This window comes from Cottoperca gobio, chromosome 16 (assembly GCF_900634415.1).
Source record: "Cottoperca gobio chromosome 16, fCotGob3.1, whole genome shotgun sequence".
Taxonomy (NCBI): Eukaryota; Metazoa; Chordata; class Actinopteri; order Perciformes; family Bovichtidae; genus Cottoperca; species Cottoperca gobio.
The window spans coordinates 13,296,192-13,312,081 of NC_041370.1; the positions used below are offsets into that span (position 1 = coordinate 13,296,192).

A 15,890-nucleotide genomic window follows, 5' to 3' on the forward strand; every position below is an offset into this window, starting at 1 on the left:
ATTTTCCAGCCCGATTTAGAAGCCTTATCTAGACAAGGCACAATGGATGACATTTGGGGAAAGGGGTTGTTTATTCCAAGCTTGACACTTTTTTGCCAATTGCCTTGTTTTGTGCAAGGGTTTTTTTGGAGTCTGTTTTTTCCTCCTCTCTGCCTCTTATTGTGGAAAACTCAAAACAGCTGGGCACAGGATTCTGGCTTCAGCGCTGGGGAAAAAACGCAAGTAGATATCAGGCGCTATTTTTTAACATTTTGAATTATTACTGCACAGAGCAAATTGTCCAGTCAAGTTGAGAGCACTTATATTTATAGACCCCACAGGACTGGATGTTGCACTCTTTGCACTGGATTGGAATGGGGACATGGAATAAAATCAGGACTAAAATAGGGACTCTCTGCGAACGCAGCGCGGAGCCTCTTAAGAGTGAATGAACATGTGCAGTTGAGTGTCATTGTAACAACGTGGGGAAATGGACAGAGTGCATCGCCTAAGCTGTTACAAACAAGAGAGTATGACGTCATTGTATGTTTTCATTTGAAAGGCCTGACTTTTTGAATGCTGATTTATGGCCTGGATTTTATATTTAGTTTTTTGGCAGATTACCAAAATGGCGTAAAAGATTATGACTGTGGTGACTTGGTAGTAAATGCACTGTACTGTGTGTGTTAGATCCACATTTTATCTAAAGGTTATCTGCAGTGCCATCATCTTCCTCAGTCTTTAGCATCATGGCCAGCGCTCACACACACACACACACACACACACACACACACAATCTAATTCTATCAAGGCAGATGTCCAGTGGTGGACGGATCATTGCTGACATCTGTCCATCTCTTCCTGATCCTTCCTGATGTGAATGTATCTCTATCAGCTCAGATGGAGGAGAGAAAGTGCAGGCAGAGCCAGGATCGGCGCAAAGCTCTTTAATAGGTTTTGTTCAAGTCGGAGAGGCTGTTTTGCACTTAACTCTGACCATGTGACAGAGACAGCAAAGTCACTGTGTCAAAGTAACTGCTAAATGTGCCCTCCGGTGCCTGACAAGTCGCTTTCCATATTAACACTGCCCCACCCTCTACACTCATTCACACATTCAAATGCGCACAGCCACATACACACGGAAGTAGCACAATTTTAGACACAAAAACACACACACACACACTGAGCTCACGCAGTCAGACAGAAACGCACACGCACACAAACATAGCCACATGTGCATCCAACAGTGTGAAATGATATTCCATTTTGAGAAATCCGGATTAAAATGTATCAGGCCAAATGTGTTTTGACCTTGTTACTGGGGGATGGAAACTCTCTCTCTCTCTCACACACACACACACACACACACACACACACACACACACACACACACACACACACACACACACACACACACACACACACACAGCAAAGGTAAGAAGCAGAGTGGATGTTGATGTAATTTTTTGAGATGATTTTTGGGAAATGTAACTGCCTTTAAAGTAGCATTAAGCACACAGCATGTGGAACATCTAATCTACACGGCACATATTTACCTGCGTAACATTCAAGACGACATGGTAAATAAACACATCTACTGCAGAAATGTTGGGATTTCAAGGGGATTCAAATCTTTTTTACTGAACGCGATTAAATTGCAGCTAACAGACGGGCTCCTCATTTCGAGTATGGTGCAAACACTGAAAGTGGTGGCATTGTGGTGTTTGTGTACATGCATGTTTGTACTGCAGCACTCCAAGAACAAGCCTCCTCACACCCACAGCTCCCTACTTCTTCTGACTGCCTCTTCTCCAGTTTCTTTGTTTGGTTCCCTTCCTCCCTCTCTCCCCGTCAGAAATGTATTCATGTAATTAAGCTGCTAATACACCGTCAAAGAATTGTCTAATTCAGCAAGGAGGAATTAAAGGAATCTGGCATGAGTCATTAGCCAGTCGAGATGTTCTGTTGAGCATTTTCAATAAGGGATCTGGAGAGCAATGAATCACTCATATGGTGTGAAGACATTCGCTACAGCACATACGCTGTACTCTATATTTGTACACCTGCGATTGTATGCGTACTTGCGCGTGATGTTAATTGCCATATGTGAGCATGAGAAATCGTATGTGGGTGAGGTAAAGAGAAACAATTCAGTGCATGTAATCCATCCAAACAATAAACCAATGCAGATAATTATTACCCATTGTAAACATTTAGACACTCTGGGCAAGATACTTAATTGCAATCAATGTTTGTAGTGTTGCAAGTACAAAGAGAAAAATCCCTAACTCGCCTTACAAGGGGAGGCATATAAAAAAAACACTCATGCAATGCAGAATGTTAGGGACAGGCAGGCAGACTGTGAAAACAGCATTTTTTAAGGTATGATGGGAAAATGCCAGCCTTCGCTAAATGCCTAATAGCCTGAGCTAGAAGACGTTTCACTTCTCATTGACGCTCTCAAATTGGCCTCCTTTGATCCACAGTGCGTGACACACATACAGCCTATACCTGGTATGCACCCACAGCTCAATAGGCTTTTCAGACACTTTGGTAAAATGATGTACAGGGAGACATTATGTACAACATGTAGTTTTTTTTTTTTTTTTTTTTCAGCTATCTATTAACATCTCTTTTGGCCCAGATGGAGAATAAGAAAGAATGGGCGCATGTGAAAATGGGTTTTTGAGGCAGTTGGGAAACCTCAGCGGTCGTCTAAGCCATGGAGAACTCACGTTCCTGATGAACTCACTGTTTGGCGGCTTTAATTGTGCTGTTGGGTGACAGAGACAGGAGGGTGCAAAGGGAGAGGGGAGGCGAGGGGCAGGGTTCAGTCCATGGTGCACCCCAAGATGAAGTGGATAATTGAGTGCAGAATAAACACTGCCAACAACTTCGGAAGCCCCCCCCTTTTTAAAAGGAAAGAAAAACTAAAGAGAATGGAGTGAGAAAGAGGGGGCAGAGAGGAAAGGGGTGAGAGAGAGAGAAAATCCCAGCTACCCTCTGGGGGGAAAAGCTGCTATTGAAAAGCTATTAAACTTGCATTTAGCAGGATTGATTGGAAATGAAGAGGCCTATTAAAAGAGAGGGACAAGGGGACAATAGCGCGTCTCTGGCCGCCGTATGTTGCCCTCCTTTCAGCAGCTTTCTTTGCTTGGGGGGGAGCAACCCTGTCTGTTTAAGCGCTCCCACCAAGAGAAGCAGTTCAGGGGGGGCTTAGCACTGCCTGAATAGAACCCTCTTTATCTTCCTCTGTCCCCCTTCCCTTCCATTCTCCACTGAGCAACAAAGAAAGAAAGAAGGAGAATGAGGGAAGGTTTTTGTTAAGTCCTCTTCCCGACTCAAACAGACACCCCACTTAGATAACCAACCAACTGCCTCTCTCCCTCTCCTCCTACCTTTTCCTACTGATTAGTTACCCCTGGAGTCTTGCCATCTTCCCCTTCCAGTCGGGTTTGTAATACTCAATCTTTAGCATAGTGGCACAAACAGTTGAAGCCGTGGATCCATATTCACGCGGCGTTTCTGCATGCGTGTGGAAGCAGGCCAGCCAATCCAGTGAGACTGTGTGCCGTACTTAAACACAGCAGCAGAACGGTGGCAGGTGTCTCCACTGACTTTCAGCAGGCTCAAACGAATGGGTCCCCCGGGAACTTTAATGGAGTTTTGATTGTTTAACATCCATTTTTACAAAAAGCACACTGAAAGAGTGGCAGATTTTTCTCCCCAGAAATGTGTTTGCTTCATGTCAGCGAGCATATAACCATATGGTCTCGAGAAACAGTTAAATAAGTTATGAGGCGCATCCGACTCTTCGAAGCCACATTTATGGAGAAAAAAATTATATTTTCACACGTCGGCCTTGTCCTCTCTCTCAGCGAGTGCCATGAAAACAAGGGAGTGAGCAGACCAGTTCTTAGGAGTCTGCCCTCTTTCAGATTAACTTTCTTTCACAACCCTACATTACAGTCACACTTTATTACTACTGTTATTATATACGTATTCTGAGGACCTACGTATCAATATGAATTGTTCATCTACCATCGTGAAATTATGAATTCTAAGACCTTTTATTCAAATAGTGCTTTCTCTTTCTTTTCACAGCAGCCACCCAAGCAGCCTACTTCTCCCAGCAGCCCCAGGACCAGGTGGTTGTATCTGGCCAATCGGTGACTCTACCCTGTGTCATTGTGGGTTATCGGGGAATGGTACAATGGACCAAAGATGGCCTGGCACTGGGTGGAGAGAGAGACCTACCAGGTATTATCACTGACCTCTTACTTCTCTCTCTTTTCTCTACAGCTTTCTGTGTCTTTATTGCTCTCTCTGTCTGTCTTGCCACAATCAATGCCAGGTCTCATTAGAAACCAAGTCTCTCTGTGTCGACCGCTGGAGTTTTACGCAAATTAATGTTTAGAGAACAATGCTCTGCAGACAGGTCGGCTACTGCTGCACACTCCGAACTTTCATTTGTTGTTTAGCATTTTAAGGGTCTTGTAGGAAGGTAGATAATCAATTGGCTTTTGTCACGCGCTGACATTTAAATGTGTGGCAGACTAGAGAGAAGGTGGAGAGGCTTCCTCTTCACCTTAGCCACCCCATCTTTATTGTGTCTGCCTTTAAAAGGACAGACTCCTCATGCAGCAGCCTTCTCACATGTTGCATTTCCAGCCTCACGCAGCTCTGCTAACACAACGGCTCAATGCCTGGCTCAGTGAGGTGCTGCTTGCTTTGATTTGTGTCTTAAACAGCCTTGCCACGTTTCTCTAGCCTTTGTTCAGCGCAGAGGTCTGTTCATTGTATAGTCCTCTCATTATGTGTTTGTTGTTGGGTGGTTTGTTTGTCTCTGACTCTATTCTCTGTTCTGGCTTCACGCAGGCTGGTTGCGCTATTCCTTAATGGGCGACCCGCTATCAGGCGAGCACAGCTTGATGATCGATTCGGTAGAGTTGGAGGATGACGCGGTGTATGAGTGTCAGGCTACACAGGCGGGACTGCGCTCCCACCGTGCCAAGCTCACTGTACTAGGTAAGATACACAGCACATGCATGATCCCCACAGCAAGCCCTCATGCCAAGGCCTGCAGGCTGGCAGCGCTTGAGAACAATCAGGGGAGTGTCTTCATCACAAAACACAGAAACCTGTAGACAAATCTACAAATAACACATGTACAATACCTAAAAAGATGATCGCATTTAAAACACATCGTAAGATAGACAAATAAAGAATATACCAAAATTACTCATTTGGCAATTTATGAAACAATCTCTGATCACCACTCAAAGATAATCTAGTTTCCTGGGTTAAATCACGTCCTGATAGTATAATTCAAACCAAGCAAGGCTCAGCCAAGACATTTATCTAGAAAAAAAAGGAAACCTCTCTGCTCTCAGTAGTGATAATCAAGACTGTGGACGTCTAGGATAATGTGATTGCTGCAGTCACAAATGACTTGCGTAGCCGCTTGAAAGTCAGGGTCTGCACAGTTAGCACATTTTACAGTGAGCCACAACATTTGTCAACCGCAAGTCGGTTTTACATTAACATGATGTGAGTGATCTACTTCTTCACACAGACGTTCAGAGGTGGAGGGGGGGTAGACGAGGGCCGGGTCTTGTGGGAATTGGAATCGGCAAAGCACTGCTGGCATCTGGTGGCATACAATAGAATATCACTCTATTCATTTGCACCGTTAATTGTCCATATATTCACCTACACGAAAGTATTATACAGAAAGAAGGAAAGGGAGCAATTATACAAGCATGATACAATGCAGAGCTTTCACCACAGAGCCTGCTGTCTTTGAATCTAACTGTTGCTATTAAGGTGTGCATTCTGAGTTCACGAGGGTGACGAGCGGCACAGATAGGGTTGCCATGGAAAGGCAAGCAGATCACAATCGGTCCATAGGCACATTTCACAACTAGATGAATAGACTCAGAAAGCTCACCTGCGTTCAAGTGGCACAGAGCAGCACAAAGCGCTGTCCTCACCACATGCCCACACACAGCCATACAGATACGATGTGGAGGCAGCAACAAAGGTTGATGAAACTGACACTTTTACATTTAATGCAATCTGAAAGACCAAGACTGCTGGTTCATAAACAAAACAATATATGCATTTCATAAATATATAAAAGGAAATCGCTCAGGACCCTGTGGTTTATGTTTATTTGTGGACATAAGAGTGTTAAAGAGAGAAGGGAGCTTTTTCTGTGCATGCCTATGCCGGTATGGGTGTGTGCAAATTAATGTGGCCAGATGAGACCAAAGCAATCCTGCACAGTCAAAGGAGTCAACGGCGGGAGTGCAGTCAGGGGAATCGGCATGGAAATTAAAATCACCTAGCACTCGGATTCCATTAGTGTCCGTGCCGCGGCAGTGGAAGGACCTCTGACAATTCAGATATACACAGTGAAATTGGTTCGGTAGAGGGAGCGAGAAAGGCCAGCACAAACCCCATGTTTACGCCTTCTCATATTGGTTGGGGAGATAGACGCCTTCATCAGGGGTGGCACGCTTGGCTTGCCAGTGGTGCGTGCGAAACCATGCAAATAAATGAACAAATAAGCAATTCAGTTGAAACATCACTCTGCAGCAGTAAGAGCAAATAGTGTAATAATGCTAGTCCCAAGAAAGGAAATAAATAGGGTTGAGTCTGTTTTTCTTCCAAATGACAACTGTTCTTGGTCTTTTCTCATGTCTGAAACTACACCTTGTTAAACAGATACATGGCCATAAGATTATACTGTTTGCCTATTTTGCTGTTGCAATGTATTGATGCTGTGCTAAGAGCAACAGCGAGCTCAATAACAGTATGACTTCTTTGTGGCTCTGTGCTGGCCTAGAGCTGTAATGAGTCTTTTTGTTTTGAGTGGTTTGTTCGTTCTGCTTTACAGTTCCTCCTTCAGACCCTGTGGTGGAGGGCGGACCTGTTGTACGTCTTAAGGCCCACACACCACACAATCTCACATGCAGAGCCTCAGGAGCCAAACCTGCTGCTGAGATCACCTGGTACAGAGATGGCGAGGTCATGGAGACGGCAATTTATTCCAAGGTACAGTGAGAACACATCTATGCCCGGCATCATCATTCAATCACTAACACCCACACAACATTACAACACATCAGCGGGCAGAAATAAATGCAAAGCTATTCAAAACAGAAATATTTTCTCCTAGGGTACTCCTATTTCTTTCGTTCTTACATGATCTCAGTTTTTTTTTTTTATATATCACCACCCTTCTCTCACACAATTTGTTCGCTCACTCTCTGCAGTCCCCCTCCCATTTTCACTCATGCCTGACCCCACCTCCCACCTCCTCCTCCTCCGCCTTCTCCTCCTCTGCCTCCCCCCCTCACTCGCTAACCCCCCTCCACCCCCCTTTGCTCGCTAATGCAGCGACACTACAGCATAACTGGAGCATGCCAAAGCTCAGACAGGCATGAGTGTTTCATACAGTAGAGTTTCTGCAGAGAAGAAATCACCCACAACAATACAGAAACACAATGGGGATGCGCCGGAGCGTAAGCCAGCCACGGCTGGGAAAGTGTCACATTTTTCATGCTCTCTGACCACGCTAAACGACGCTAAACGCCACATTTAAGGAGGCGAGAGCCTGCAGTGAGAAGGGAGGGAAGGGGATTGGAGGGGGGAGGGAGGACAGGAAAAGAAGAATATACGGGAAAAAGAGAAGATAGAGTTAACTAGTGAGATAGCTTTGTGAAAAACAGAGCATTTCCAACATTAAGAGATGAGACTTGGGGCAGAGAAAGCTTTGTCCTAGTGAGGGGTGGTGACAGGCAGGGATGTGATTTGATCTAGCATAAAAGTGCTTTTTGTGCGTATGGCTGAGAAAGTAAAAGCCTGTGTCCATTGATTTGGCTGTCCAGGGAAAAGGTTCAGCTTGCCCTTGCTCTCTTCCTAAGATGTGTGACACTTCTTCCTCACTGTCACCACCCAAAAAAACAGACATGCAGGCACCTTGGCCATCACAGATTGTGTGTGTGTGTGTGTGTGTGTGTGTGTGTGTGTGTGTGTGTGTGTGTGTGTAAGAGAGGGAGAAAGTAAGCGCAGTGAGCCATATCCTCAGAATCTACACCTTTCCTCACTTAGACGTATTGATTTTTGTGAGCAGTAAATAGATTTAAAAGATGATGACAAACAAGGAGCGCTGACGGGGAACACTCTCAGAAATGTGGGAACAGCACAATATCCCCCGCTGTATCGTAAAATATATGATTTAACTGCCATGCCAAAGAACGGGACGGCAATTCTAACGCCTTACACATGACCTGCAGTGTCAGAGATATTCCTGAAGTAGTGTGATCACAAATGGCAAGTGACTTTCTTTAAAAGCATAGTTTGTAAACTGTTGTTCAGTCATCCAGCAGTATCTTACAATTGTTGTGCAACTCTACAGACAATGCTGGAAGACGGGAAGAAGGAGTCAGCTATCAGTATGCTTCCAATCGTCCCTGAGGACAGTGACTCTGGACGCACCTACACCTGCAGGGTTCTTAACCCGGCTGCCCCAGCTGGACGACAGACATCGATCACCATCAATGTTCAGCGTGAGTGTCCCGGCATCAGCAAACAGCAACATATCAAAACGTTGTAGCAGAGTGCATGCCATGTACAGTGATCTGTAAAGCGCATTTGATTCTGTCGCACTTTTAAAAGTTGAACAGTGCCAATAAGATTACTGAATCCAATTTGTGTCAGTAACATAAAGGCTTTCCTTTCCACAGACCCTCCTTCAGTGACTCTATCAGTCCAGCCTCAGACTGTGACTGAGGGAGCCAAGGTTCTCTTCATCTGCTCTGCTTCGGCCAATCCTGAAATCACCGGATACAGGTATTTAGCCTGTGTGTTAATCTTTTTCACTCTGAACCTGCCACCATACACGCAGAGCCAGCAGTCTAAGATGATGACACAGCACACTCGTACAACTATTTCAAGACATTATTTGCCACCAACCAGAGTAAAGATGTCATCCAAAAAAAGCAGTACAAGTGTTTAGTAGATTCATTGGGTTAAATGGCCTGCTTGATTGGCTGTGTTTGATTGTGATTGGCACAAGCCATGAATCGGCTAATAGCCACTTTGATTCGCATGGCTAAGTATCTTCCCTGAACTAATGCGACTGTATAATGTGATTATTCATCTGTTCCAGGTGGTCGAAAGGAGGAGTTCCCATCTCAGAAGCAAATGGGGACAGCCTTGAGGTGGCAGTGGACTACTCTTACTTCACAGACCCCGTCTCCTGCGAGGTGTCCAACTCTGTGGGCAACACCAATGTCAGCACCCTGGTCGATGTCCAATGTGAGTTTAATATATACAGTGTTTGAGGTATATGTTGTAAAAGCTGTCTCTTATTGATTGTAACTGGCTGTTGCTTCACCCTAGTTGGCCCCAGACTGCTGTCGGAGCCAAAGCCGATGACAGTGGATATAGGGATGGATGCAGCCTTTACTTGTGCATGGACTGGAAACCCTCCTCTGACCCTGGCCTGGACCAAGCAGGGCTCCAGCGTGGTAAGGCAACAAACACTAGTCGCCACCTCAACTTGGTGATAAAGCTTCAACACCATCCCTCCAGAGAGAAACATTCACACATGGCCTTGAGGCACAAATCCCTCACACATCCCCCCCCCCAAACATTATTTTTTTAGACTGAATCTTCAACACCTCCGCTCTCCATGCTCCCTGAGGGCTAAAGCCTCGGGCAGAGATATGTCTGTCCACTGACAGATTCATACAGCATCATCAGGGCAGGACATTCTGTCATAACTAAATGTAATAAATTGATCAATTAAACTGTTCTAACAGATTTACTACTTTTAGAACTGCATTCCTGCCTCTTAGACATTAAAAGGCCCGACTTCACTGCACTTGAGTAAGTCAATTATGTAGGTGGAACAAAAGGGACATTTCCCCCTTTCCTTTAAATCATCCTGGTAAAAAGCTTTCAGTGGGGACATCCCATAGGAGCTTCTCTCTTGGCGACTAATATCATTTCTGAGGCGGTGCTGGAGAAAACACCCCCAGCAAAGAATGCCACGTGTTGGCGTAAGCAATGCGGTCATCTCAGAGAGTAAACACTTTCAGCCCCTCTGAGGTAAACGCCCAGGCATTTTTCTAATCCACCCACTGCCACTGTCCCTCACATAGTAATGGATTAATTGGGTTACTCCATAAGTGTGTTGAAATAAAAAAATTGGAGAGAGTAAGAGGGGGTGTAGAGAGGGAGGAGGACGGAGTGGGGGTAAATGGATTAATCACAGCTTGATGGAATGACAGGATCAATGAGCTAAGGAGTGAGTGAGTGTAGCAGCTCCAAAAGGCTAGGGCCCACTCACACCATAGTGCTCTCCGTTCTGTCCCCACTGTTTAATTACAACAATCTCCCCAGCAGCACGGTCACTCAGCGGTGGCTGGAGTGCTTAATGCTGTGATTAAAGCTCTTCACAATGAAATTAAACTCAAACCACCAGCATTTGTTACAATGGTCAGCCCACCTCTGTGCTGCCTCCACAATGAGTGGGTTACTGATAAAGGTCCCGGTTTCCTTTGTCTGACTATTCTCCCCGCCGCCTCGCTCTTTCTCGCTCCTTCTCTCTCTAACACTCTTCTCACTTGTCTCTCTGGATTCCTCACTAGGTGCTCAGTAATGGCAACACCTTGCAGCTGAAGGCTGTTACTCAGGAAGATGCTGGAACATACACCTGCAAGGCCATCGTACCCCGGATAGGAGTTGCAGAAAGAGATGTCATTCTTACTGTAAATGGTGGGTGGCTTCTGTAGTTTAGTTTACGTTTGGACTGATGTGTGTTTTGATGTGACAATTTGGCATTGGTCACCATTATTATTATTATTTTTAATTTCTATGCTCTGCTCACTCGGTCGCTCTTTCTTCCTCACACCAGGCCCACCGATCATCACAGCGGAAGCCACGCAGCATGCTGTCAAGCACTCCAAGGGCAAGCTGGAGTGCCGGGTGGGAAGCAGCCCCCCGCCTGATAAGATTGTAAGTGAGCCCTTTTATTTGTGTTGTGAGTCATTCACTTGTGCTTGGGAGCTTACATACTCCATGCTCCTCCTCGCCACACCCACATGAAAGGAATAGTCAGCGCAGCTTTACCCCGACCTCACCTTCACACCTTTGCTTCAACACATCTCCACCTCACACGCTGGCAAACACGCGCACACACACACATATTCACAACTGTAATTGCACTGACATTGACTAGAGAGACAGTCGAGTTGGGCGAGCTGTGGGAGACCGGCTTCCTGCAGGTTTCAGCCAAACTGCATTCAATTAGAGGCCCAAGAGGCATCATTCGGCTGACCCTGTTGAACTGCTGAATGTACGCTGGGCTGAGAGGATAATTAGGGTGTGAGGAGGAGTGAGAGAAAGGTGCCCTGCTGGCCCTGCGCTGGAGACAGCAGAGAGGAGCCTTATTTCATAGTGCAGCTACCTAACCCTCCTTAGGCCTCACCTGCAGGGCAGACGTGGGAGGCAGCTTAAACATGAGCCTGTGAGCTGTGTCAGCCACGGAGCACCTTAGAGGTCGGCAGAGAGAGTGCAGAACAGAGAGAGAATCTGGTGTTCAGTCAGCGGCAGGCCAGGATCTGACGATAAACAGCTGGGCAGGCCTCTGCTTGCTAACCAGTGAGGAATTCTTCACAGAAAATTGACTTACTCCCTGTTGTCTTTTCTCCTGCTCCTCTCAACAGGTGTGGACCTTTGGAGAAGTGAGCCTGTCCTCCGGTTCCTCCGGTCGTTACTCAGTGCAGACAGTGACCAGTGACCACGAGGTCCTGTCTTCCCTGGTGCTGTCTGAGACTCTGGCGCAGGATTTCCAGCTGCGCTACAACTGCACTGCCTGGAACCGCTTCGGCACTGGCACCGCCCTGGTCATACTGAAGGAGCAAGGTACACACTGACAGGAGTAATGATCCCCCCCACCAGAGCCCTCTGCAGAATTTACAGTGATCCTCTCAATCGTTGCTGTGAAGGGGGCCAGATTAGGCGAAAGCAGCGCTCCCCTCTCGTGCTTATCTTAATTATACTCCTCTAATCAATATGATTTAATCAGCAGATGGTTCCTTTAATGAATATGTTTGCCCCATAACGTAGATATTGATTGGGGGCAAAAGTCAATTGGAGGAAGCCACATGTGTTTGCGGTTGCACTCTTATTCTCTATCACTGTCTCAGAGCCAAGTTCAGCATCTCAGGCTGCAGTCCCTTTTAAGTGATCTTAAAATAAGCAAGAAGTACTACTACACTGATGCTGGTGGAAGCCTTTGTTGCAGCAGACACCAAAAATAAGGTCCTCGCCAGCAATTTACATCAACGTAGCAGAGTGGGGTCTCCAGAGAAATGGGCAGCGGTATCTCCTGGAATCTCTAATTAGATTACTGTCTGTTGCTTCATTGCATGTCAGGCCTTGTTACCCTTCTTTCAGAGAGATTAGAGACAATAGCCAGGCTGTGGGATGCTGGATTGCCCGCACGAGCATACGCTAGCTATGAGCAAGCCGAGGCTTACCGCAGATGAATTTATATAGACACTGACGTTTCTGGGATTAGCAAGACAAATGAAGGGATCTCTTTCTTTCTTTTGCTCTGATCTGCTACGTTCTTGACACTGACACTTATGTTCTACTTTCTTTCATTTCATCCCTCCCCTTCTGCTGACAACCATCGACTCCCACCCCCTACACCACACTTTTCTTCTATTGCTTTTCTTGTTACAGAAGCGCTGCCTATGTTGATAATTGTTGGTGGAGCAGTAGGTGGAGGCTGTGTCCTGCTCGTCTGTGTCATTACTTTGGTCTCCCTCTGCTGCAGGCACACAGGCAAAGGTGAGCTCAATGGTTAGTATGGGCGAGAGGGTCAACAGCCAATTCTTCAAATCAAACAGATTACAGTCTTTTTCATTTGTGAGCTGAAAATTGAACTATTTTTGTCCAATTTTTGTGCCGTTTCACCCTGTGATTAAATAGAATTGTTGATGTCAATTTTGATGTACAAGTCTGCTTGTTAATGTCAAGTAAAGCTCCTCTTATTTTCAATCCTGGCAGGTAAAAGGATGCACTCGTCTTTCCAAGAGTGACATCAGAGTTCAGATTGTTCATAGCGATCACAACGCTACACGTGGCAATGATGATGAGGAGGATGTCAAAGAGCCCATGGTAAGTTTCTTTGAGCACCGTCTTTGTATGCCATATAGATATTTCTATTTAATGGCAAATTCACATTAACACTGTAATGTACTGCTCAGACTTTGTTTTATTCTTTTTCAAGTGAGGTCTCGCTCATCCTAGTAAATCTTCAAAAAATGCTTGGTCTTCCCTCAGGCACCAAACAGCAGCGAGTCTCCTGGGACGTCCCGCACAGAACACAGCGACCTCCTGGAAGAGGAGGAGGATGAGAGATCGGACATCAAGGTAAATCGGGAAATACTTTCTTAAAATAAATACTCTTAAAACAGCAAGAACACATTCTTTTCATCCATTATACATAAAGGGTGAACTACGCAAAGTTCATGATGTATTTTTCTTTGTCGTTCTCATAGGACCCCACCAATGGCTACTACAATGTCCGTGGCCATGAAGACCGCAACATCCGCAGCAGTGGATTCTCTGAATATGTTCCCAACACTCGGCCAGTCTACACTCCATCGCAGCTTCCCTCCCCCAGCCCCATGTACGGTCAGCATGGCACCCAGCCTCGCGTCTATGACTTCTCCCACCGTTATGCAACTACCACAGCGGGCAGAACTGCGTATGAACAGCAGCAAGCTGCCCAGCAGCAGCAGCAGCAGCCCACCCAGCCAGCCAGCATTTATCCCACTGATCCCCTTTACAGTGGCTCTGCTTACCTACCTGCTACCTATGGTCGCGCCTTCACCAGCTACGTTAAGCCCGCTTCCTATGAGAAGGTGGACGCGTACGACCAATCAGATCAGGCCAGCAAGGTGTCCAGCTCGTCCCGCTTCTCTTATGCCTCTTCGCAAGTATCCTCCCAGCAATCTGACTATGGCCGGCCTTCACAACGTATGCAGACGCATGTCTGATTGTACAAAAGAACTGTGAAAAAAAGAATACAGGAGCAGTGAGTAGATAACCATTGTCACCTCCACATACACATGTGGCTGGACTAACATGAACAGAGACTTACTTTACTCGGACGCTCCTTCGAGGACATGTTTTGACAGTATTTGGAGGGAGCCATGTGATTTATGTTGGTTATGGGATAACCAACCTTTATTTGTTGAGATGGATGGCGGGATCTACACTAACGCTGACTGTAGAGCTCCTGAGCTGGAGAATTCAACAGATTGTGATGTTCAAGTCAAACTTATGATTACAGTGTGATACCTCACCATGTTATGCCCACATGATGACCACCCAAACCTGTGGAGATATTTTGTCAGTGCAAGGGTCAACTACAAAATAATTCAAATTCATCTCCTGAATTTGGGTGGCCAAAATGACTGGGGTAGCTGTTTACATGCCTTTCAGAGTTTACTTTGTGTCAACACTTAATGTCAAACATGACCTCTAAAATACTTTGAAAGAAGATATTACAAGCCAAGACATATTTGAGAAAAAAACTGATATGAAAGACATATTGTTGTCTGTCATTTGGTGTTTTGTTGGCATGCGATGGAAATTCTAAGCACATTTGTGTCTCTATCATTCACAAAAGGCTGAGCTATCCACAGAGACAGACAAACTATTCTGCACAACAGGCTACTGACCAACAAGTGCTGCGGGCACTGTAGTAGTTTAATCAGTGGTGGAATACTTCTGGCCTGAGCTGTATTCCTGGATCTTTTTTCTGATATTAACCCTAACACGTTGGACTTGCAGTGTTGCTTACCGGTGGATAAAAGAAGGAGATATGAAGAGAATGTGTATTTTAGCCATCATTGTAATGGAGGGCTATATGTTACCTGTGTGTTGTACCAAGATGGACAAGGAAAAGCCATGAAAACCCAAAGATGGTGATAATTGTATAGGGGAAAACGGGGGCTGGGGCTGAATACTGCTGTCCTATTCCTGGTACTGTTTTATGATTGTTAAAATGAAGTTGAGGCTATTACCAGAACAATCAAAAGTGGTGGTTTGGAAAATGATGGCAATCTTGAACTTGAAATAAACTTGAATACAGCGTCATCTTCAGCAGGCTCAGGTGGGGAAAGATGTGTAAGGCAGTCCTAATATGGACCATACACACTCAAGTTTTACAACTCAATCAAATTGTCTCAATATGTTTACAAGAAACAGTACTACCCTGAAACACTTAAGTATCTGTACAAATGGCTGAGCCCATACTTTCTCTCTGTTGCATGCAAATGATGTGTCTAGTGAAAAATCTTCAGCGTTTATATTCATGTCCATTTCATGTTGGAGACATTGGTTTCTGCACCTGGCCCAGTTGCATTCCACTTCCTGGATGTTTCAGTATGGACGCCTGTACTGCCATTTGTCTAAAAAGCTGTTACCAGGCAGCCTGATGAGAGAACAAATGTCACTTAAAGTGAGGAGGCAAACATCATCGCTTGTCTTTATTTTTATATTTTATATAAGCCTTAATGTACAGCGTGTAAGCTGCTCTATTGTAAAGTATCTTTATATACATATGTATCTATCTTGGTTGTTTTTATTTGACTCCACAGATTTTCTTCTCTAAGTTGTTCATCAATCATTGAATGCAGTTACTATGCTTTGTTTTGGAACACAACTAATTGCCATTTGTTTGTTCATTCTTTTAATAATGTATTAAGAATTTTATTTGGTAAAAATGAGCTATCGTTGCTTGTACCTTTGTACACATATTTATATTTAAATAAAACCATTTCCGATAAAGAACTGGCTGGTGTGAATCCTGAGAG

General features: G+C 45.2%; 1 protein-coding gene across 1 annotated transcript in view; it reads left to right on the plus strand.

Annotated features, from left to right (window-relative positions):
- kirrel3l (kirre like nephrin family adhesion molecule 3, like) overlaps positions 1 to 15,867 on the plus strand; it is a 32,060-nt gene extending 16,193 nt beyond the window's left edge. The window contains exons 2-15 of the mRNA XM_029451076.1: positions 4,084 to 4,239; positions 4,858 to 5,007; positions 6,881 to 7,038; positions 8,405 to 8,555; positions 8,733 to 8,838; positions 9,158 to 9,306; positions 9,391 to 9,518; positions 10,644 to 10,770; positions 10,910 to 11,010; positions 11,721 to 11,919; positions 12,745 to 12,864; positions 13,079 to 13,182; positions 13,348 to 13,437; positions 13,566 to 15,867. Of these exons, the coding sequence (XP_029306936.1) occupies positions 4,084 to 4,239; positions 4,858 to 5,007; positions 6,881 to 7,038; positions 8,405 to 8,555; positions 8,733 to 8,838; positions 9,158 to 9,306; positions 9,391 to 9,518; positions 10,644 to 10,770; positions 10,910 to 11,010; positions 11,721 to 11,919; positions 12,745 to 12,864; positions 13,079 to 13,182; positions 13,348 to 13,437; positions 13,566 to 14,066 (2,240 nt within the window). The 3' untranslated portion in view covers positions 14,067 to 15,867. The remainder of the gene's footprint in view (positions 1 to 4,083; positions 4,240 to 4,857; positions 5,008 to 6,880; positions 7,039 to 8,404; positions 8,556 to 8,732; positions 8,839 to 9,157; positions 9,307 to 9,390; positions 9,519 to 10,643; positions 10,771 to 10,909; positions 11,011 to 11,720; positions 11,920 to 12,744; positions 12,865 to 13,078; positions 13,183 to 13,347; positions 13,438 to 13,565) is intronic.
- The last annotated feature ends 23 nt before the right edge of the window (positions 15,868 to 15,890 follow it).